This window comes from Phacochoerus africanus, chromosome 5, assembly GCF_016906955.1.
Source record: "Phacochoerus africanus isolate WHEZ1 chromosome 5, ROS_Pafr_v1, whole genome shotgun sequence".
Taxonomy (NCBI): Eukaryota; Metazoa; Chordata; class Mammalia; order Artiodactyla; family Suidae; genus Phacochoerus; species Phacochoerus africanus.
Genome location: NC_062548.1, coordinates 789,715 through 812,287, shown reverse-complemented (window position 1 = coordinate 812,287; position 22,573 = coordinate 789,715). Strand labels below are relative to the sequence as shown.

General features: G+C 55.7%; 1 protein-coding gene across 2 annotated transcripts; it reads left to right on the top strand.

The window, feature by feature from the left end:
* NINJ1 (ninjurin 1) lies at positions 1 to 17,662 on the top strand. 2 transcript variants are annotated; one of them, XM_047779319.1, is made up of 4 exons: positions 1 to 157; positions 9,441 to 9,666; positions 10,655 to 10,817; positions 15,475 to 17,662. In XM_047779319.1, exons 1-3 carry the CDS (start codon positions 83 to 85, stop codon positions 10,807 to 10,809), a joined length of 456 nt encoding a protein of 151 aa, XP_047635275.1. In that variant the 5' UTR covers positions 1 to 82; the 3' UTR covers positions 10,810 to 10,817; positions 15,475 to 17,662. The 2 variants fall into 2 exon arrangements, with proteins under 2 accessions (XP_047635275.1, XP_047635274.1); XM_047779318.1 differs by lacking the exon at positions 15,475 to 17,662 and adding an exon at positions 12,163 to 12,719.
* Positions 17,663 to 22,573: the final 4,911 nt, after the last annotated feature.

Here is a 22,573-nt window from a genome sequence, read left to right as displayed (position 1 = left end):
GGGGGCGGGCTCGCAGCAGAGGGTCCGCGGCTGAAGGAAGCCGCGCGGAGGCCCGGAGTGAGGCTACTCTATTCGCCGCACCATGGACTCACGCCTCGAAGACTATGAGCTCAACGGCGACCTGCGTCCGGTCTCGCCCAGCTCTCCGGACGCCTCGGTAAGTACCCCCCACCCCGCGCCGCTTCTCGACCTCGGCCCGCGCCCTCCCACTCTGGGCCCCGCACTCGGGATTCCAGGCACCTAGAGGCGCCAACAGGCTGCTACGCGGCGGCTGCACTAAGCGTGGCTGTGGCCGCCACGCCGGGTGAGTCCCGCCCCCTACCCACGCGATTGGGGCCCAACGGTTGTCCTGGGAATCCTGCCGCCCGGGCATGTGAGCAGGGGCGCGGGCGGGTTGGGGGGCTGCGATTCGCAGCCGGGGGCGGGTAGCGTCCACTCTGAGCTTCTTAGCCGAAGGGCCTGGGCACCACCTTGCACTGCCTTCCTGCCTTGGCCCCTGACTTCCCGGCTCCCACACTGCCTTCCGACTCTGCATCTCCTCCCGTTCACCGCGCGCCGAGACTGGGCGGAGAGGATCCCGGCTTCTGGGCCCCTGGCCATCAGTGGGCAGACAGTTACGTCACCCACGGTGTCCACGGTGACTGCACAGTCCTGTGCGTGCCCTGATGGAGAACTTGTGGTCGCTGTGGTACCGTCTCCTCTCTCCACCCGCAGATCCTCAGGCTGCCCAGAGCCTGCCCTGCTGGCTGTGGGCATGGGGCAGGCCCTGGCAGTGGTCCCATATTAGAGCTAATACTCTCCCGCCCTGGGGTCCTGTCTCACTGCTAGGGCAGCGCCGGAGTATCAGTTCCTGACCGGCTTTGCCTGGGACCAGTGCTTCCCGAAGGCCTCTGTGGCGCAGTTCTGCATACTGCCCTCCGGTAACTTGTTGACTTTGGACATTCTTTCAATTTCTGACCCCCTGGGGATGGGGGCAGGGATGGTGGCCTCTCAGCCAAGTAAGCCAGACTAAGGCAGACAGAGACTGGCACTGCCCAGGTGTAGGTGACCAGTCCTAGATGATGTTGCAGTCACAGGCCACATTTAGGGGGTGAGGGGAGAACATGTGAGGCAAGGCCCTAGACTGCAGAGTGGGACTCCCCGATGCCCCTTGCCCCCCATCGGTAATCCTTTCCACTCTTCTCCATCCTTGGCAGAGCCTTTCCAAGGCCCCAACTATCTTGCTAGCTCTTCACTAACGTCTCACAGCCCCTGGGTTGTCCCTAGGTTGGAGATGAGGAAACTGGGGAATGAGAAGAGCCTCCCCCACCCCAACCCCTGTGGCCTGCCCTGGCTGGTGAGCACTTTGGAGCAGTGGGCTGTGTGCCCTTGGGGAGGCTGCTTCACCTCTCTGTTCTGTCTCCTACCCATGATCTGAAAAGGGAGAACAAATGATCCCTGCCTACATTTGGGGAAGTGGGAAGAGCACCTCAGGTAACACATGGCCCGGTGGCTGGGATGCTGGTTTGAAAGGGAAGGATTCGGCTCACCTCCCAGCCTTCGGCTGCACTTTCACTCCAAGCCTCATCTGCTCATCTTGGCCTTGGCAAGCAGGATGGGTGTGCTCAGGAATCACTGCATTGGCTTTGGGACCAGCTGCAGGCAATGCCACCGTGTACTGCTCAGACTTGGTCTGAGAGCCGAGACCAGCTCAAATAGGGAAGCCAGAGCCAAAGTGACAGACTCCCAGGGGCTGGTCGTAATGGCAGGTGGGAGTGGGGTCAGGAAGGCTTACCCGTCAGGAGGGACATTGGTGCTGAGCCCTGGAGGACTGGAATGGGGTGGAGGTATGGCCCCCACCCCATGATGTGTGGCAGGGAGTCCCAGGCAGGGGTGTCCCTGGGGGGCTGGACCACCAAGCACATGGGAGCTGGGGAAGAGGTAATATGGGAGGTCAGACCTTACGGGCTTTGGAGGCTTACATGAATGGGATACATTCTTCCAGGGGGTCTCTAATCACAGACAGGGAGGCTCTGGCGGGAGGTGGGAGGGGGTCAGTCCTAAAGGTCACTCTGCTCACCCTGCCTGGGGCCCAGGCCCACCCGACATTGCTTTCCATCCTCTGCCTTCCCCCCCACTCCCTCCCCACCCTCAGGACCTGTCTCAGTGTGTTCTTGGGCACATCACTCTGTGCCTCAGTTTCTTATCTGTGAAATGGTGTGAGAGTGGTGCCTCCTGCAGAGGCTTGTGGTGAGTACTAAATGGGCTAATGTGGGTGAGGTACTGGAGACCCGACACACAGTGTTCTTAAACTTCTTGCCTGCCACACGAGACCCTCTCCCAAAGATGATACTCTGCAAGCACCTTCCTCCAGGCAGAACCCCCTCCCCCACCCTGTGAACTAGTGTGGCTTCCCCCTGCATGTTACCTGGCTTCTTGGAAGAAAGACTTGCTGGGAAATGGGGCAAACTCCAGGATCTTCAGACAGATCCCCACTTGAGCACAAGCCCCCAACAGCAGGGCGTGTGGGCTGGGTCCCTGCTGTGTCCTCTGCATGCCCCTGGCCACAGGAGGACTGACAGGGAGGCCCAGGCCCCCATCAGTCTCGAGATGCCCTGCCTTGTGGCCTTGGGCAAGTGCAGACCATCCCTGAACCTCAGTTTCCTCTTCTGTGAAGTGGGGCAGAATCACCCACCTCCCAGTGCAGCCAGGCACAAGGAAGAGTTGTATGTGTAACCTGTGTGCAGATGAACCCTGTTGAGCCAGGGCAGTGGGGAGCTTGGCAAATGTCCCTTCCGCCTGCCCTGTGTCCCCACGGCCTCCACACAAGGCCAGTCTGCTCAGGGGCCCTGCAGGAGTGAGTTGGAGTCTTCGCTAAGTCAACTCACCTTTGGCTAGCAGCAGAAGGACTAGTAAACATCACCTGTACTATGAAAATAAATATGACCTGTGACTGTGTCATGCTCAGGGTGTTTCAGCCTGGGGGGTAGCTGCCTAGTTCCCTGCAGCAAACTCACCAAAAGCACCAGCTGAGAACACATCAGGGCAGGGTGGTGGTGAGACAAGGTGGGATGAGGCTCCTGGGGCCACATCTGGGCCTAGAAGCCAGTCCTGGGAGGGAGGGTTGCATGCATGGCCTCAGCTGCTGGAAGAAGTTTGCTCTGTTCCTCATTTCTGCTCTCCCAGCAGATCCCGAGGCCACATTCTGAAAGGCAACCGCTGGCCAGTGCTGAGCCCACAGGAAGTGGGACTGCCCAGCTCAGCCCAGTGGCTGCAGGGAACCCCATCCCCCAGAAGACTTCCTGCCAGGAACTTAGACATGGAGTGGGAGATTTCCAAGGGCTAGCCAAGTGTGGACATTGTGGGGATGGTGCAGGCTTGGGCCATTGTGGCCTGGGGCATGTGCCTTCATGGCGAGCCCAGGCAGTTGGCACAATAGCAGCTCATGTCCTGCACTGGTGGGTCAGACAAGGGACACCCCAAGCCACCACAGAACCTACTTGTTTCTCAGAGCTCAGGCCAGAGGCGAGGATACAAGATCCTCCACATCTACTGGTGCCCAATGAGCCAAAGGAGGGACCCTGTGCAGGAGTGGCTGTGGTGTCACAACCTCTGGAACTGGACCCCCAGTGCATCCCGGGTCCCACTCAGCTCATGCAGCCCTGTTTCTGGACCGAGTACTCTCTCTTGCTATGGACTTTTTAAATGGAATTAAGTTCAAATTGGTGCAGTCCGTTGGGGAGGCACCCTTTCAAAGCAGTGAGCACTGAATGTCCAGTCCTGCCCCGCACCAGCTGCTGGGCCTCTGAGCCCTTCATTCACTCCCCTTCAGGTCCCTACCTGCCCATTTTATAGGTGGGGAAACTGAGGCACAGACCAGTCACTCTGCTGGTCTGTGGTGTGGCAGGATATGGGGATGATAAAGGGGAGGTGCCCATGAAAGCCCTGCCCCCAGCTCCTCCCAGTGCCGTTGATGAACCTCATAGATTTGTTGGGGGCCTTGGTTTCCCTCTGCTGATGTGAAATTGGGCTCTGGGAGGGCAGGCAGGAATTCCCATGCAGGCTCCTTGTTCCATACTTGCACGTGGGGTTTGGAGTCAGTGGCAGAACTAGGGGCAGGCAGGATTGGAGGAACTCCAGAGCCAAAACCCCAAGGCCCTGCAGGGGTTCTGTAGGTTGCACCCTGCCTTCTTCTCCCAGGGGAGCAGGGGGTGTGCAGGCAGGAAACTGAGGATGTGCCAGACTTGCTGGGCCCAGCTGGAGACCACAGGCTGCCTGGATCTCCTCCCATCCAAGCCCGGCGGGGACTGGGTACTCTGGGTACCATGGACCTACTTCAAATTCTGCTTCTGTCCCAACTCCCCTCCATGTCTGAGCTGAGGTTGCCCAGCAGTGTGACCCTGGGCCAGGTGGCCTGGGTCCCCACGAGCTGCCTGGAAATGGCTGGGATGAGGCCTTCTATCCCCAGAAAGTGGGCTCAAGGAGTCAGCCCTGTGGACACCCCTGCACAAAGCCAGCTCCCTCCCCACAGCCTCCTTCCTGGCTTGTAGGAGAAAAAAATCTGGCACCCTCGAGCCCACCCCATTCCCATAATACCACTGAGGTTTTCTGGAAGTCCTCCTGGTCCCAGGGACATAGTAAACAATGTGTTTGTTCCCTGCACTGCCCCAGTCATGGGGCCAGGTCCTGGTGGGAGGGTCCCAGGAGGGTCTCCTGGCCACTGGGAGATCAGGTAGCCTGTCCAGGCCCAGAGGGGCCCCACTGTGACCCGGATGGACTTCTCCAGTCAGCAGCCTCCGTGGGACTCACCTGTGCTATGGTCACCTCTGGGGCCCGGAGTTGCTCCCATAGCTCAGAGACCCTCTGCAGAATGTCTGGGGCACTGAGGTCAGGAATGGGAGAAGCAGATCATCCCTGCAGCCCCCTCCTCACCCAAGGCCCTTCCCCACAAAACCTCCTGGGCCCCTTCCTCAGAGTGAACATGAGGCTGTGCCATGTCCTGGGCAGCCCTGGCTTTGAGGTGGACAGGCTGCATTCAAATTCTCACCTGCCCCTCCCTCATGATGGCCCTGAGCGAGCCCCCTGAGCCTTAGTCTCCCACTCTATAGAATGGGAGAACAATGCTCTTTCTCACCATTAGTGGGGGTACTTGGTGGGTGGTAGAGCTGCCCAGACTGTGGCCTGAGGCTCACACTGAGGGAAACTGTGGCCCAGTGAAAGGGAGTGTGTTATCAAGATCATATTGCCAGGCTGTGATGAGTTGGGGTTCAACAAGAACCATGCCCCAACCAGCCTCATTGTGTGCAGAGTGGCTAGTGCTTCTTATTGCTGCACAGGTTGAACAGGAAGCAGATAGCTGTGTGAGCAGGAAGCACCTTAAACCAGGAGGGACACATAGGCTGAGGCCCTTGCTTGCTCCCATGGCCCTGAGACAGTGGCTTGATCCTCTCAGAACCTCTGGGCATGCTTGCTCTGTGGTCCTGTTGCACACATGGGAGACTGAGCCCCAGAGGGGGCTAGCTGTCTTGAGGATATGCAGCTAGAGCCAAGGGCCTGGGACCTCTGAGCACTCAGCCCCACAGCATGGCCTCCTCTGCAAGACCCGAGGGGACTGTGGTATCAGCTGGAAGGGCTTTTGAGCCCTGGGACCTGGGTTCAAGTCCCATTACAACCCTTTCTTGCTGTTGGCTTTGAACAAGGTCTCTCCCTACACAGCCTCAGTCTATCAGCAATAAGTGGGTGTGAGGATGTGGGTACTTTTTGGAGGAAGGTACTCAGCTTAAGGGAGAATAAGATGATGGGCTGGGCCCTGGGCACCCAAGATGGGGGACAGCAGAGCACAGGCTCCCTGTGCTGGGGACAGTGCTGCTGATGGTATGTCATGTATTTGAATGTGTATGTGGCTGTCTGGGCATAAAATAGCTCAAGAAAGCTCAGAATAGGAGTTCCCATCGTGGCTCATCAGAAACAAATCCGACTAGGAACCATGAGGACACGCCTTCGATCCCTGGCCTCGCTCAGTGGATTAAGGATCCGGCATTGCTGTGAGCTGTGGTGTAGGTTGCAGACGCAGCTCGGATCCTGTGTTGCTGTGGCTGTGGTATAGGCCAGTGGCTACATCTCCAATTCAACCCCTAGCCTGGGAACCTCCATATACCGTGGGAGCGGCCATTAAAGAAAAAAAAAAGAGGAATTCTCCCTGCTGACCAGAAACCTTCACCTAGCCTAGGTGTGTACTTATGTGTGTGTGTGTATATTTGCTAATGCATAAATATGTATGGATATGTATTTTATACATGTGTGTACGTGTGTGTATCTGTGTCTGCATGTGTGCTCATAAGTGTGCATGTGTGTATGTGTGTAATGTGTATTAGGTATCTGTGTATGTGGTGTGTATATGCATGTGTTTATGCTCATGTATATATCTGTATATGGTTCCCCTTCCCCCAGGTGCAAGGTCTGCACCTGGCTTTTTCTCCAGGATTGGGGACTCGGAAGAAAATGGTGGGGGGCCTTGAAGGAAGACATTTTGGCCCTTCTGGTATATGAACCTTAGGGACACATGGCCAGTGGGCCAGTGCCTCTAGGATGCCCGCACCCAGAGGGGTACGAGGTGATGGAACACAATAAACTGGCCACTTTGCAAAAACAGAGCTGGGAGCAGCCTGGGCACTTTTTTTTTTTTTTTTTTTGGCTTCTTAGGGCCGCATCATATGGAAGTTTGCAGGCTAGAGGTCAAATTGGAGCTGCAACTGCTGACCTATGCCACAGCAACAGCAGCTTGGGATCTGAGCTGCATCTGTGGCCTACACCACAGCTCACAGCTATGCTGGATCCTTAACCCACTGAGCGGGGCCAGGGGTTGAACTCGAATCCTCATGGATGCTCGTCTGATTCAGAACCCACTGAGACACAGTGGGAACTCCTCCTGGGTACTTTTGAGAGGGGGCACAGAGCTTGGGGCGAGTGCTGAGCCCTGGCCGTTCAGGGTCTGGGGGAGGTCCAGCCAGCCATGAGTGCAGCTACAGGCCTGGCATGGAGAGGCAGAGAGGAGACCCCATCCGGAGAAAGAAAGAGGAGCCAGCATGCTGTACACGGGATTTTCCCAGAGAGCGGGGCCAGGGCCCTGGGTCTGATGGATGAGGCTTTCCCTGGGGCTCTTGGGTCTAGAAGTTTCAACCAAGTGGATTTGCTACTTAAGAACAGTGGCCACTGAGGGAAAGCAGGGCAGATAGCAGAGCCGCTTTCATTCATATGCTCCCTTCTGAGCATGTTATTTTAGATTAAACGGAACTGGAACAAGAGAAAATGTGAAAATGAAGACCCTTGCCGTCTGTAGTTCTCTGATTTCTGTGGTGAAGTGTCTCCAGCTGCAGAAAGTAGCGGCTCGCCCTCCCCAGAACCCCTACCTCCGATCCCTGCATCTTTCATGAGTCTGGAAATAAGATCTCCTTAAGTGGCTCCGGGAGGCCTGGTGTCTCAGGGAGGGCTGTGGATGAGTGGCCAGGGCAGAGGGATACAGGCTTGCCCTAGAAGGTTGAGGAGGCACCCAGCCAGGGGGAGAGCTTGAGGAGCAGGGGACAGGCTGACTGGAAAGACATGGCCTAGAAGCTTAAAGCTGCCTTCAATTGAAACAGCCACCCAGAGAGGCACACTCCAGGCCCAGGAGGGGTCTTCGTGGCCTGGATTCCAGCCTTGAGGCAGGCAGGAAAAGTTCTGCCCACCCTACCCAAGTCTGCGCAGTCTTCGCCTGTGCCGGGAAAGTCAGCTCTGGGTGGGGCCTCGGGCCGCGGAGAGTACTTGAGAGTGACAGGGACCCTGCCCTTGAGACCTGGAGATGTTCTCAGGCAGAAGTGAGGGAGAAGGTATCCAGACTTGTGTTCCTGTTTTATCAGCCTGAGTGTGAAGGCGCAATGAGTCCTAGAGATCTGCCGTGCTACGTGTTGTGACCAGCATGGCTTTGTGAGGGTGACCTCGTGGGTTCTTATCACGCTAATATCTAGGCCACAGGAGGAGACTCTGGAGGGGATTGGATGTGCGATGGCCTGGATGCAGTCATGGTGTCCTGGTGCACACTTAGCTCCAAACTCTTCAAGTTGTTCACACTTTATTACGTATAGTTTTTTTGTGCACTAATCACATCTCAGTAAACTGGTTTAAAAATCTTATTTTATTTTGTCTTTTTTACTTTTCTAGGGCAGCTCCTGCGGCATATGGAGATTCCCAGGCTAGGGGTCTAATCGGAGCTATAGCCGCTGGCCTGCACCAGAGCCACAGCAAGGCGGGATCCGAGCCGAGCCTGCAACCTACACCACAGCTCACGGCCACACCGGATCCTTAACCCACTGAGCAAGGCGCAACCTCATGGTTCCTAGTCGGATTCGTTAACCACTGAGCCACGACAGGAACTCCAGGTTTAAAAATTTTAATAAAAATTAAGGAAGTAGTTCCTGTTGTGGCTCAGCAGTAATGAACCCAACTAGTATCGGTGAGGACGCTGGTTCAATCCCTGGCCTCACTCAGTGGGTTAAGGATCCAGCATTGCTGGATGGTGTGGTGAGCTGTGGTGTAGGTCACAGATGCAGCTTGGGTCCCATGTTGCTGTGGCTGTGGCGAAGGCCAGCAGATGCAGCTCTGATTCGACCCATAGCCTGGGAACTTCCATGTGCATGGGTGCAGCCCTAAAAAGAAAAAAAATTAAGGAAGAAGCTAAGGAGTTCCCACAGTGATGAAATGGGATCAGTGGAATCTCTGCAGGGACGCAAGTTTGATCCCCAGCCTGCCACCATGGATTAAAGGATGCGGCATATAGGTCGCAGTTGTGGCTTGGGTCTGATCTCTGGCTCAAGAACTCCATATGCTGCAGGGTGGCCAAAAAATGAAAACAAAAATGAAACAAAATGAAAGGGAGACACAGGGTAGGATGCAGTGTAGGGTGCCGAGGCATCTATTGCATGCCTGATGTGCCTGCACAGCTGGGAGGTGGCCTGGGTGGATCAGCAGTCCCAGGAGGGTTTGTTTTGTGTCTGAGTGATTGTGCAGGAATCTGGGATCCAGCTGCTGGCGTGTCACTTCCTGCCCTGGCACCAGTCACCTCCTGGAGGCCAGAGCAGCTGGGGCACCTTGGCAGGGCTGCCAGCCAGCCCCACCCATGTCACATTTTCCAGTCTAAAACCAGAGTGTGTACTGAGGTTGTGTTTGTTTCCTTTCTCTTCCAGGACTTGATTCCTAGGGTGGGTCTTACAGGGGCTGCACTGCCTTCCCTGGCCGCTTGTTCTCTCACTAAGCACCTCCCTTTTGAGCCCTCATCTGGGCCCTCATCTGCTGACCCCATGAACCCCACATCCCTGCCAGTACCTGGGAAGGAGACTAAGCTCAAAGGATGGGGGGGGACACTAGGGTGGGCCCAGGCATGCAGCCCCCTGCTGCAGAGCCCAAGCTGACCACCCCCTTCCCTACAGCCACCCCGCTGGGGCAGGAACCGCCCCATCAACATGAACCATTATGCCAATAAGAAGAGCGCGGCTGAGAGCATGCTGGACATCGCACTGCTGATGGCCAATGCCTCCCAGCTGAAGGCCGTCATCGAGCAGGGCCCCAGCTTCGCCTTCTTCATCCCCCTGGTGGTCCTCATCTCCATCTCGCTCGTGCTGCAGGTTGGCGTGGGCGTGCTGCTCATCTTCCTTGGTATGTGCCTGGGCAGGAGGCCCAGCGGTGGGAGGGCCTGGGACACCCCTGCCCCACCGTCAGCTGATTTTCCCTGTGCAACCCCTGGGGTGGGTCACTTACCTGATGGTAACGCCCTGAGTGGGTCTTCAGGCCCTTGTCGAGCTACATGGGAGCCCCACCTGTCATCATTAGGCCACATGGTCCAAAATTTAGCTCCAGCAGAGTTCCCTTGTGGTGCAGCAGGTTAAGGATCTGGCTTTTTCACTATAGCAGTTTGGTTCACTGCTGTGGTGCAGGTTCAATCCCTGGCGCAGGAACTTTCACATACTGGGCACACCACCAGAAAAACCACCCAATCCAAACCAAAATGGAGTTCCCACTGTGGTACCCAGAGAGCACCCCACCCCATGTCTAGCCTTCCACTCACCTGGGCTGAGGATGAAGGAAAATGTCATAATCATACTAAGAGTTGGCACACATTGGGCACCTACTGTATACCCTCTAGTCCTTACCATGGTCTATAGGGACTAGATGGTAGTCCTGCCCCCCAGGTGAGAGGCAAGACTGGGAGCAGCAAGAACTTTGGACTCAGGTCCACCTCTGCCTGGCTGTGTAACATCAGGCAGGTCACATGACCTCTTGGGCCTCTGTTTCCTTACCTGTAAAGTCAGCATAAGGATGGCCTGGGGTAGGCGTGAGGATGGCTGGATTACCACGCACTGGTGCTCAGAAAGGTGCTTTCCTGTGCATGTTCAGCACATTGTGCCTTAACATTGATGCCTGGGCCTCCACGCTTTCCATGTCATGACCAGGCGCCGGGATCCTCTGAGCTTCTGCTCATGGAGCAAGCGGGGGCTGCAGCGCTCAGGCCACAGACGGTGGACAGCTCAGGCCAGGGTCCCTTGTCCATGGTGTATTAAAGCAGACAGGTCTCCCTCTGGGGGACAGAAGAGGGCCCTGCAGTGTCGCACATCCCTGGGCACTGTCTGCTCCCTCTCACCCACAGTCAGGTACGACCTCAACAACCCTGCCAAGCATGCCAAGCTGGACTTCCTCAACAATCTGGCCACCGGCCTGGTTTTCATCATCGTCGTGGTCAACATCTTCATCACTGCCTTCGGCGTCCAGAAGCCCATGATGGATGTGGCGCCCCGGCAGTAGGAGCTCAGGTGAGACAGGTGGCTCCACCACCAGCCCACCCCTTACCCCACTGGGCTGCTGACCCATTGTCGGGACTTGAGGCCTTTGGTGCAGAGCCCTGTGGCTGTGCCTGGCCTCTCCCAGGCCTTGCGGGGTGGGTTCACCTGGCCGTGGGCACCCCCACACCCCACTCAGCTCTCAGTCCTTGCTCAGAGACATAGTGCCTGCCAGAGTCTTCCCTCTGTGGGAGCAGGAGCTGCAAAGAGGCCTAGTGAACCTTGTAACACACTCAACAAGCCCCTAATGGGAGTCCCCGTTGTGGCTCAGCAGTAACGAGCCCAACTAGTATCCATGAGGATGCTGGTTTGATCCCTGGCCTCGCTCAGTGGGTTAAGGATCCGGCATTGCCATGAGCTATGGTGTAGATCACAGACGTGGCTCAGATCTGGCGTTACTGTGGCTATGGTGTAGGCTGGCATTTGCAGCTCCGATTTGACCCCTAGCCTAGAAACTTCTGTATGCTGCAGGTGTGGCCTAAAAAAAAAAACCCAAAAAACCCAAACAAACCAAAAGACAAAAGAGCCTGTAGGGCTCAGACAGGCAACCCTGCTTGTCATGAGGGCAGATTCGGAGGGTCAGCGGGTCTGTCATGTGTCCAGCATCTGGAGCCCTCACCAGGGCTGCACCTCCCAGGTCCACATGGCCTTGGGCCCAGAGGTCCTCAGCCTGCCTCATAGGAGAGGCGGGTGCCACAAACAACTGTCCATCCGCTAGCACAGCAGAGTAGGTAGGAGGCTCTCCCTGTTCAACAAGCACTTACATGTCAGGGGCCTAGGAGAAGACCTTCCAGATTGACCAGTGGACAATGAGGCAGGGTGCTGGGAGCAGGGCCTTTGTGTGGCCCCGTGGGGAGCATCCATACCATTGCTATTGGCCCCACCTGCCGTCCCAGTCACTGCCTAGCTGCTGGCCCCAGTTTCATAAGTCTTTCCCACATGGAACCTTCTGCATGCCAGCCTGCTCCCTCACTCATGGCACAGTGACTCGGCCATTTATTAATCACCCGCTATGTGTCCCAAACACAGTCCTGACTCTCCCACATATCAGCTGGGTGGGGAGATCTGATGGGCCCCCTGACACACGTCCACCCACGGCCTGTGCTCTTAGAGGCCCCCTGTCACAGTGTGCTAGGGCCAGGCCTCCAAATCCTGACTGTCTCCCAGGTCAGAGGTGGGCTGTCTGAATCTGGAGTCGGAGTGGCTCCAATGCTTGTGGGCCGGTTGCCAGACAGAACATGGAGGGCAGGGCCACCAGGACAGGACTAGAGGCCCCTCTGGCCTTGGCACCCTCAGGCCTCCTCTCCCTTCTTTGCAGATGCCCCTGGATTGTGCCTTGCCCTCGAGGCCAACCTGCTATGTGCGGCATTCCCCCAACCGCCAGAGCCCAGGCTGGCCCCACTGGACTGCATCTGTTCAAGCCACATGCAGTCAGGCCACTCTGGCCAGCGCAGGGCCTGCTCTGTCCTTGGCTGATTGTCCTCCTGGAATGTGAGGTGGCAAGGCCCAGAAGACAGAACTGGACAGCCCCCAGGCAAGGGGCTGCTGTGGACATGCAGCAAGCCCAAGGATGGGAGTCAGGGAGCTGGGGCCATCGCAGGACACTTCTGGAGGGATGAGGAGATGCCTGCCTTCTGCCATCGCAGCAGCATCCTGGCCTTCTATGCTGCCCACCCTGAGTGACCCGTGACTTCTGCACTTCCTGACCCAGGACAGTAGATCATCAGTGACGCTGTGGGCCCCCCACCATGGCCACTGACTCAGGCCTCATGCTTTCTACCAGCAGTAACTAGGCAGGGTCCTAGTCTCTCTTTGGGGGTCTGAGCCCCTACTTTTCTAAGTACAAAGGACCAATAAAGCTGATGCTTCTTGTCATGTGGCTCCCAGCTCCATCCTCCTCTCCCAGGTCTGCACTCTGCACCGTGCCCCTCAGAGCCCCAGCTATGTGGGCCTCCTTTCTCCCTCCTGCCACACATGTGACTTTTGGAGGGAGCAGCTTCTGTTGGTATTTCCAGACATCATCTCCATGTATCCTCAGGGCCCTCAGCCTGGTGACCCCTGATCAGCCCCTCGTGGAAAGTTCCAGCACTCTCAGGTTTCCTGTAGTTTGCATGCCCACACATCTCCCCTCTGTACCCATAGTCCTGGCCCACCTTGCCGTGGTGCTGGGCGCTGCTGTCAGGCCAAGGAGGGTGGGGCCAGGGCCAAGCAAGCCTCAACCCTGGAGAGACACAACAAGGGCCAGGCACTGCCCCTAGGGGGCCACAGGGCCACATCTTGCAAGGCTGGGACCCCCAGCTCCCTCAGTCCACCCTGTGGCTTCTAGGGCCTGAGCCCTCTCTTTCTGTCCCTTGTGACTCTGACCTGCGCTGGCCCACTCCCTCAGCTCCTTGAAGCAGCAATGCTCTTACGTGGTCCTCTCCAGGTGAGGTGCCTGGGAACCCCCTCCTTCACGCAGCTGGGGAGGTGGGGATGCATCCCCCAGGAGCTCCAAGGCTCCTCCCCATCATTTCTCTTGTCCTTCCCTTTCTGAGCCTGGGGCAGCTCCAACACCCTGTTCCCTCAAGACATTCAGGTGACCCCACAGACCCGTCTGTAGGGCTGAAAGGTTGGCTCTGCATGTACAGTGATCGATAAACAGGAATGCTTATGGGTTAGGATGATCTAATTCTAGGCTTTGCTTTAAAACAAACACTCCTGGAGGTCTCATTGTGGCTCAGTGGTTAATGAATCGGACTAGGAACCTTGAGGTTGCGGGTTCGATCCCTGGCCTTGCTCAGTGGGTTAACGATCCGGCATGGCCATGAGCTGTGGTGTAGGTCACAGACGCAGCTTGGATCCTGCGTTGCTGTGGCTTTGGTGTAGGCCGGTGGCTACGGCTCTGATTCAACCCCTAGCCTGGGAACCTCCATATGCCGCGGGAGTGGCCCAAGAAATGGCAAAAAGACAAAAATAAATAAAATAAAATAAAATAAAATAAACACTCCTGGAGATCCTGTCGTGGCTCAGTGGAAACAAATCTGATTAGTATCCATAGGGATGTAGATTCAATTCCTGGCCTCACTCAATGGGTTAAGGATCTGGTGTTGCACGAGCTGCGGTGCAGGTCGCAGATGTGGCTTGGATCTGGCGTTGCTGTGGCTGTGGCCTAGGTCAACGGCTACACTCTGATTCGACCCCTAACCTAGGAATCTCCATATGCTGTGGATGTGTCCCTAAAAAGACAAAAATAAACAAACACTCCAGGGAGTTCCCGCTGTGGCACAACAGGATCGGCAGTGTCTTGGGAGTGCTGGGTTTCGGGTTTGATCCCCTGCCCAGCACAGTGAGTTAAGGATCTGGTGTTGCCACAGTTGCAACTTAGGTGGCAATTGTGGCTTGGATCTGATCCTGGCCAGGAACTCCATATGCCATGGCCAGAAAAAATAAATAAATAAATAAACACTCCTAGAGTTCTCTTGTGGCACAGTAGGTTAAGGATCCAGCATTGCCATTGCAGTAGCTTGTGTCACTGCCCTGGTAAGAGTTCCATCCCTGGCCTGGGAATTTCTACATGCTGTGTGCAGGTGCAGCCAAAAATTAAAAATAATAAACACTCCAAGAAAAACCTGAAACAGGATTGAAAGTGCTGGTGATGCAGAGCTGGAGACATGTGCCAGCTCTCTGCTCTTCTGAGAATCTAAATGTCCTGTAAAGGATGTTTTTAAAGATGATCCACACAGGGGACAAGACCCATGAAGAGGCAAGACCAGCAGGTGGACAGTGGATAGACACGTGTTCTGCTGCGTCCAGAGCTGCAGGGCAACGGGGAATCCTGGAAGAAGGACAGCGGGGCATAACAAAACACACAAGACTCTTTTACATCTAGAAAGTGGGGGACCAGGAGGCACTCTGCTCTGAGGAACAAAGGCCCTGGGCTTTAAACCACAGGACTTTTATTAAGGAAGATGCCATTGCTGTATGCAGATTAGTGGGCAGGAGCAGGCATAGGCAATGACAAAGCAACCTCTTAGTGAATAATAAAGGAAGCTATTAGCACTGGTACATACCTCTAGGGCATAGGGCAGTTGCTTATAGAATAGCATAGTTTATGCATAATGTCTTTGAAGGATACCCTCTACTTTAGAACTCTGTGTCAGCAGATACTTGCCTTCTGCAGAGTTCAGCTGTTTAGTGTCTCCAACACTGTTCCCAGAGGAGACAGTGAGCACAGGGCCACCCTGGCCAGAATGGGGCAGGCACAGAGCTGTGCAGGAGGCCAGGCCCTGGGAGCAAGTAGTACAGAAGACCACTTGGCCTGGTCACTGTGAGCACGAGCACATCTTACCTTCACGCTTGCATTTTTTTTTCTTTCTTTTTCTTTTTTTTTTTTTTTGTGCCACAGGTGCAGCATATAGAAGTTCACCGGCTTGGGGTCAAATTGGAACTACAGCTGCTGGCCTACGCCACAGCCACAGTAACCCAGGATCTGAGCTGCGTCTGTGACTTACACCACAGCTCACAGCATTGTTGGATCCTTCTTTAACCCACTGAGTGGGACCAGGGATTGAATGTGCATCCTCATGGATATTAGGCGGGTTCTTAACCCTCTGAGCCACAACAGGAACTCACACTGTCTTGTTTTTGCCAGGAAGAAGCAGAGGTCAGGGTCCTGGCTTTGACCTGCCCTCCCTCCCCCACCAACTGCCCTCATGGTGTGTCCAGGATGGTGGCTGGGCCCACGCCCCCAGGTCCAGCCCTGCCCAGGCCTGGCACAAGTGGATGCTGCCCAGCACTGCATCCCTGGGGTGTCTGGAATAGCCTGTGGCCTGCAGTGTGGGCTGGCTACAGCCACACCAGAGAGATGCCAGCCTGTGTGCACCGCAGATGTGGCTGACAGATCTAGTTCCTCCTTCAGCCAGGACAGGAAGTTCATCCAGACATCGAGGGAGAGGGTAAGTCCCAAATGACTGGACTGGATCCCATGTCACCAAGCCAGGCTGGCCTCCACAGATGTGAGGAGCAGTGGGGACAGGGCATGACAGAGGGTGGGCCTGGGCATCCTGGCCCTCTATAGCCAGTGTCCCAGTTCCCTCCTCACAGGTAGACATGACAGCCCCCCACCTCCCCACCCACCAGCACTCAGGCTCATGTCTCAACAGTTCTGGCCCCCTGACCTCACTCAGATACATTTCTATCTCAGGACCTTGGCAACATGCTGCTACTCTCCGGGGTTAGTGCTCTGCCCTGAGGTCCTCCCCAGAGGCCCTCCTGACCACCTCTGCTGGTCACTGTCATGGTGGAGCCCTTTGGGTTTACTCTGCCTTTGGTGACATGGGCTAGCATCATGGTCCACAGTGTCCCCCTGGGGCCTGTATCTGAGCCCTTCCCATCCCTGCACTGCCTGGCTCAAGACTGGGGTTGGCTCCTGAGAAGGAGGGTCCTGCCCACTGTCTCCCAAGATGGCTAAGGGGGCTCTGCCCAAGCTGGGGGAGGAGGTAGCCCCCTTATTCATGCCTGCACTTCTATCTGGTCTGATGTGGCTTTCCCATCGGAGGCCACCACCCACAGCCATGACCCCACCACTGGGTCTGGCATATAGTCAGTGCTTAGTAAACACCCACTGTAGACCCATTTGCTCCTCCACGAGTCCTGAGCCCTGCACATGTGACATAGGGATGGACAGAAAACCGAGGCCCAGAGAGCTGGTCAGGGCCAAGCCAGGCCCCAAGCAGGTATGACAACCCTCAGCAAGTCCTCTGAGACCCTAACACATCCACTGCCTGCTGACGACCCCCTCTGTCCTGCTGGGCAGCTGCCCCACCTGGGGACTCCGCTCTGCCCTCCCTGGGATGGCAGAAACCCTGAGAGTTGGTGAGGGGCTCAAGGACTAAGAGGTAAGGAAATGTGCCAGATTGGGGGACTCCGCAGAGGGACACTCCCAGAGTGAAGTCTTCAGGGGAGGGGCTCTCAAGGCTGATGCTCCAGGACCCAGAGGGAGCCCTGTGGAGGGACGGCCTGTAGTGCATGAGCCCGGAGGCCGTGTGAGCTACAACTTGAGAGTTGAGCTGGGACTTGAGACTTGGGCTGGGCCTTGAGGGTGCAGGGTGGTCAGTGTCAGGGAGGGGCAGTCATGCAGAGCTTGGAATCGAGGGTGGCTGAGTGAGATGGGAGGACTGTGTGCTTAACCTTCTTATCATCAAAGAGATGATGGCTGATGGATGGATGACATGATTCACAGGTGATGGATGATAGATGATAGGTGGTAGATGGGTATATGATAGACAGACAGAAAGATGATAGACAGATGGGGGTAGGGATGCATGAGTTAACTCCAGGACACCCCGGCAGAGTCGCCAGATGAGGAACTAGCTCTGTGCCAGTGGAAGCCCAGACAGGACCCCTCTGTCTCTCCTGGGAACTTTTGATGGCGTCTCCTCATCTCTCAGGTGTCCTAAGTGGGTCCGAGGATACCTTCAACCTTGGTGTATTCTAGATCTGATTCATTCTGCAGGCTCTCCTGCCACCCGGCCCCCATGTCCACTGTCTGCCCTTTAAGGCCCAGACCCACTTGACCTGAGTGGAGGAAGGACAGGGTGAGTGGGGGGCTCTGAGGAAAGCAGGCCGGGGTGGGAGGGGGCCAGAGGACTGAGAAGGTGGGCTTTTGCTGCAGGACCGGATCCATCCTGCTTCCCACACCTGCCACACCCCCTACCCAACTCCTTCCTTTCTCTCCGGTGCCTTCTTGTCCATCTGCCTTTGACTGAATTGAAGTCCTCCTTTCTCAATGCATTACTTTTAAAAATCAGGGAGTTGTGGAGTTCCCATCGTGGCACAGTGGAAACAAATCCAACTAGAAACCATGAGGTTACGGATTCAATCCCTGGCCTGGCTCAGAGGGTTAAAGATCCAGCATTGCCATGAGCTATGGTGTAGGTTACAGACATGGCTCGGATCCTGTGTTGCTGTGGCTGTGGTGTAGGCCAGCAGCTGCAGCTCTGATTCAACTCCTAGCCTGGGCACCTCCATATGCTGCATGTGTGGTCCTAAAAAGCAAAAAAAAAAAAAAAAAAAACACCAAAAAACAAACAAACAAGCAAACAAAAAGCAGGGAGTTGATGGAGTTCCCTGGTGGTGCAGCATGTTAAGGATCCAGTGTTGTCACTGCTGTGGCACAGGTTTGGTCCCTGGCCCAGGGAACTTCTGCATGCTGTGGATGCAGCCAAAACAAAAAAAAAAGACTAGAATTTTTAATTTTTATTTATTTATTTTTGGGGGCTACACCTGCGGCATATGGAAGTTCCCAGGCTAGGGCTCGAGTTGGAGCTTCAGCTGCCAGCCTACACCACAGCCACAGCAACATCGGATCCAAGCCTCATCTACAAACTAGACCATGGCTCACAGCAACAATGGATCCTTAACCCACTGATCGAGGTCAGGGATCAAACCCAGGTCCTCATGCATACTAGTCGGGTTCAATGCTCCTGAGCCACGATGGCAGCTCTCTGATTTTTTTTTTTTTAAACATTTTTTGGAGTTTATAAAAAGCAAAAAAAAAAAATTTTTTTTTTCTTCCCTTTCTCTCAAGAATTTATTTTGGGGGAAACTAAGCAAACTAAACTGCCAGATCTGTGTGTGGCAATTCTGCCTCCAGGTGGGATAAAATCAAGGTCCCCTCTATCCCCTGGTCAGCGATAAGGAAGGGCCCCTGCTCCCAAACCCTCACCTCCTCTACAAGATTGGGGTCCCAGGGCCCATCCAGCAGGGACCTGACCCAGGGGTTGGTCAGGCCTGGGGTTTGTGAAGAGTTTTGGGTGGCACAGGGTGGGCAGTGTCCTCTTTGAGACTGTCCATGGATAGTTCCAGCAGGAACTAGAAATAACAACCCTAGGTTCCAGCAGGGTCACCACCGCGAGCCAGACCCCGTGGCTTCTCCCCAGAGGGGAGCCCTGCCTTGTGCAAAATGCAGTTGCATTTCCAGCTCCACAAACACCAATCTGTTACCTCCCCCAACCTGTAACCATGTCACTGCTGGTGAGAGCACCTAAGGCCCTCACTCTATCACGGGCCCACGACTATTCACACCTCCTTCTTCACAGACACACTTCTCCCGAACAGCCGCCATCACCTCCCTCCCATCCTTCCCCCCCCACCACACGTTGGAGCTCTTCCCCACGACAGGGAGCCTGGAGATGGGACCATCATCCCAGCACTGTCGGGGCCAGGATGAGGAATTACTCTTCTTACTGGAGTGCTGGGGGGGCCTTCCTGGTAGAAGTGGCATTTCATTAAAGAGCTGAAGATGGAGTAGATGGGGGGTGAGGTGGTTGGTAAAGAGTGTTCCAACTGAGGGAACAGCATGTGCAAAGATGTAGAAGCGTGGATAATGAGGAATTCCCATCGTGGCCCAGCGGAAACGAATCTGACTAGTATCCATGAGGATTCAGTTTCAATCCCTGGCCTTGTTCAGTGGGTTAAGGATCCAGTGTTGCCGTGAGCTGTGGTGTAGGCCAGCGGCTACAGCTCCAATTTGACCCCTAGCCTGGGAACCTCCATGAGCCTCAGGTGCAGCTCTCAAAAGACAAAAAAAAAAAAAAAAAAAAAAAGACAAAAAGAAAAAAAGCATGGATCATGAGCAGTATGGAGGTGAGGGCCTGAGTGCCCAGCGAGCCAGCTAGCAGGGGAGACTGTGGCCTCTGGGTCCTTCTTGCCCTGATGGACTTAACTCATTCTAGGTCATGGTTACTGATTGACCAGGGGGTTGGCAGGGTGGGGCCTCCTGCGGCGAGGTGCAGTGCCTAGGATGTGCCCACCCAGCAGCAGACAGGGGCTTGGCTGGTGGTCTGGGCTGTTGTAGAAGACTTCAGCTACAGGCATGGCATCCAGGCACAGTCAGGGAAGGGGCCATTAAGGCTGAGATCCAGGGAGGGGTCCAAGAACAGCCTGGGCTTGAGGGCTGCTCTGGACCCCCAAGGGCGAGGCTCCAGTGGGTCACGGATGGAACGCGAGAGTTGGCAGTCACAAGAAATGGCCCACCTCGAGCCAAGGGAATCAGTGCCCATCACTGACTGTCCTTCACTCAGGAGATGGAACCCTGCCACAGGGCCGCACAGGTCTCAAGTAGGGGACAGAACCAGGGCCTCCCCACCATAGGCTTGCTGGGCCTGCCTTATGTCCGGGACATTCCCTTAAAGGTACTGACTTCCAGACTGCTATAACAAAGGACCACAGACTGGGTGGCTTCTTAAAATTTATTTCAGGAGGTAGGATGGCTTAGCTCAAGGCACTGGCTTATCTGGCTCTGCCTGCACCCTTCACACAGTGGCCTCATTCACTTTCACCCAGGTAGCTCTGTCATCTGGAGTCAGTTGTCTATCACCTTTACCTGGGCATGTGTCACTTTTACCCAGATGTGGCTGTCAGAGAGCAGGACAAACATCAAAAATACCCCAGGCAGGAGTTCCCTTTGTGGCTCGGTGGTTAACGAATCCGACTAGGAACCATGAGGTTGCAGGTTTGATCCCTGGCCTCGCTCAGTGCGTTAAGGATCTGGCATTGCCATGAGCTGTGGTGTAAGTCACACACGCAGCTCGGAGGAATCAGCGTTGCTGTGGCTGTGGTGTAGGCCAGCGGCTACAGCTCCGATTAGACCCCTAGCCTGGAAACCTCCATATGCCACAGGTGTGGCCCTAGAATCAGGGCCTTGCCTGCTCATGATGGGTGGAGGGGCTGCACTGTGGACAGGACATGCTGGGCTGGGCCTCAGGGGTCTGCTGACCTCGAGTGAGAATCCCTGCCACCTCCTGGGCTCAGAGTCCAGACCGAATGCAGAGACTAGTCCCCTGGTCTGGCTGGCCAGCCAGGAAGGTGGCCTCTGGTCAGTTTTTGCAGCAGTGAGAACCAGTTTAAACAGGCACCTGTCTGCCAGAGGCCGGGAACGTGATGCATGTGCATAGCAGCCCTTGTTCTGGACCCTGCACAAGGTCAAGGGGAACCCGGATGAGGGACACAGACACGTGGGGCTCTGCTCAGCCCACCCAGCTCAGAGTTGTACCTGTATCCTCACTGCTGAGCACTGGTGACCATGCTCACTCCACCCAAAGGGGGTCCCAGGGAGGGACATGCATCAGCTGCACCTGCCAGCAAAGTGGAAAATTCACAAAGCAATTTCCAGCCAATAGCACTCTGAGCAGTGCCATCCAGCCCGAGACATCCAGGCGCAAGGAGGGGTCCCCAAGGTTGTGATCCTTTTTACAGATGGGCACACTAAGGCTCAGAGTTTGGAGACATACCAGGGGCCTGTAGTGCAGAGGTGGAAGAACAAGTGGCGAGCTCCTGTGCCTGGCTCGCCCTGGCCCTCACTTTAATGACAAGCACACAGATGAGTCAATGAGCCTACAAGCTGGCTGAATGGAGGCCAGATACCACATCCTGAAACCAATTCCTCAGCCCCCCCATCTTGTTTCCCGCCCGTGGGCTCCAAGAGAATGAGACCTGGGAGTAGAGCCCTTCCTGGGGGCCCAGTGGTGGTGTCATTCCTGGAGTCAGTCTGCAGGCCCAACCGGAAACCATTGTGGAAAATGCAAGCTCATGATGATTCTTGGGTGAACAAACATACTTCTATTTCCCTAAAAAGAGGCTGGAGGGGAAGGAGCTCACAGGGGAGACAAATGGGGAGGGGAACCCAGCAGGGATCAGGCCCCAGTCCCGTGTGTGTGCACATGTGTACACAAGCACTGTGCACGTGCACATGTATGCACCTGTTTTTCTGTATGTGTGCACACACACGCATGCACCCAAGAGCAGGGAGGATAGGCAGACCCCCCCCACACACACACACTCTTGGTGGACATGTGGTCCTGGGCTCTGAGCTCAAGCTCCCTCAGCGGTAGTGGTAGTGACAGGGCCCCACAGAGAAGACAGTGCCAGGCAGCCACGGCCTGCAGAGGGCAGTGTGCATCCAGGGGCCCAGCACTGCGGCCCCCAGAGGTCTGATAGTGGACGCTGAGAGCAGAGCCCAAGGCCCTCATGGACATGTACACTCACCCTCTTGTGTCCACGAGGGACATTTCCATGAGAAGATCCTGAGCCTGAGCCCAGCAGGTGAGACAGATGGGTGCAAAAACCCTGGTCAAGGGGACATGCCTGTATCTTGAAGACAAAGATGGGGCCTAGCCCTGAGGACAAGGAGCTAGGTGTGGCTAAACCCCAGGCCACTGGGGGAGGGTGTGAGGAGCCAGAGCTCAATATTTCAGCACAGTTACATTTTTCATCTCTGAAAGTTCTAGAAGGTTCTGTGGACTCTTTGGTTTTTAGTTTCAACGCCTTCTCCACCTGGAATCAGGAACAAGCCTTTGTATTCATTTCCAGGCTCTAACCATGTTTGTGTCCTTCTACTCCTCCCCAGACCCGCTAAGCCCAGGGCATTGCTCCTCAGGGGATAGGGGTCCATTCCCTGGATGGTGGGGCTAGAACCTGGGTGGTGGCTCTGGTGACTGGACAGAGAAAAGGGGGCCAAGGGGAGGGTCTCCTTGGGACATGCCACAGGAAGTTAATGAAGATGGTGGTCGAGTCCCTTTCCTGGCTGAGTAACCTCCCCTTTCAGCCTGTTTCTTTATCAAGAAGGCAGGAATGGCAGCCCCTACTTCTTGGGGCCACTGGGAGGAGTCAAATTAATACCCATGGGGAAAGGGCATCACAGGTGGCCCAGGGCTCAGGTGACAGCCCAGCCCGTCCCCTCACCTGGGACT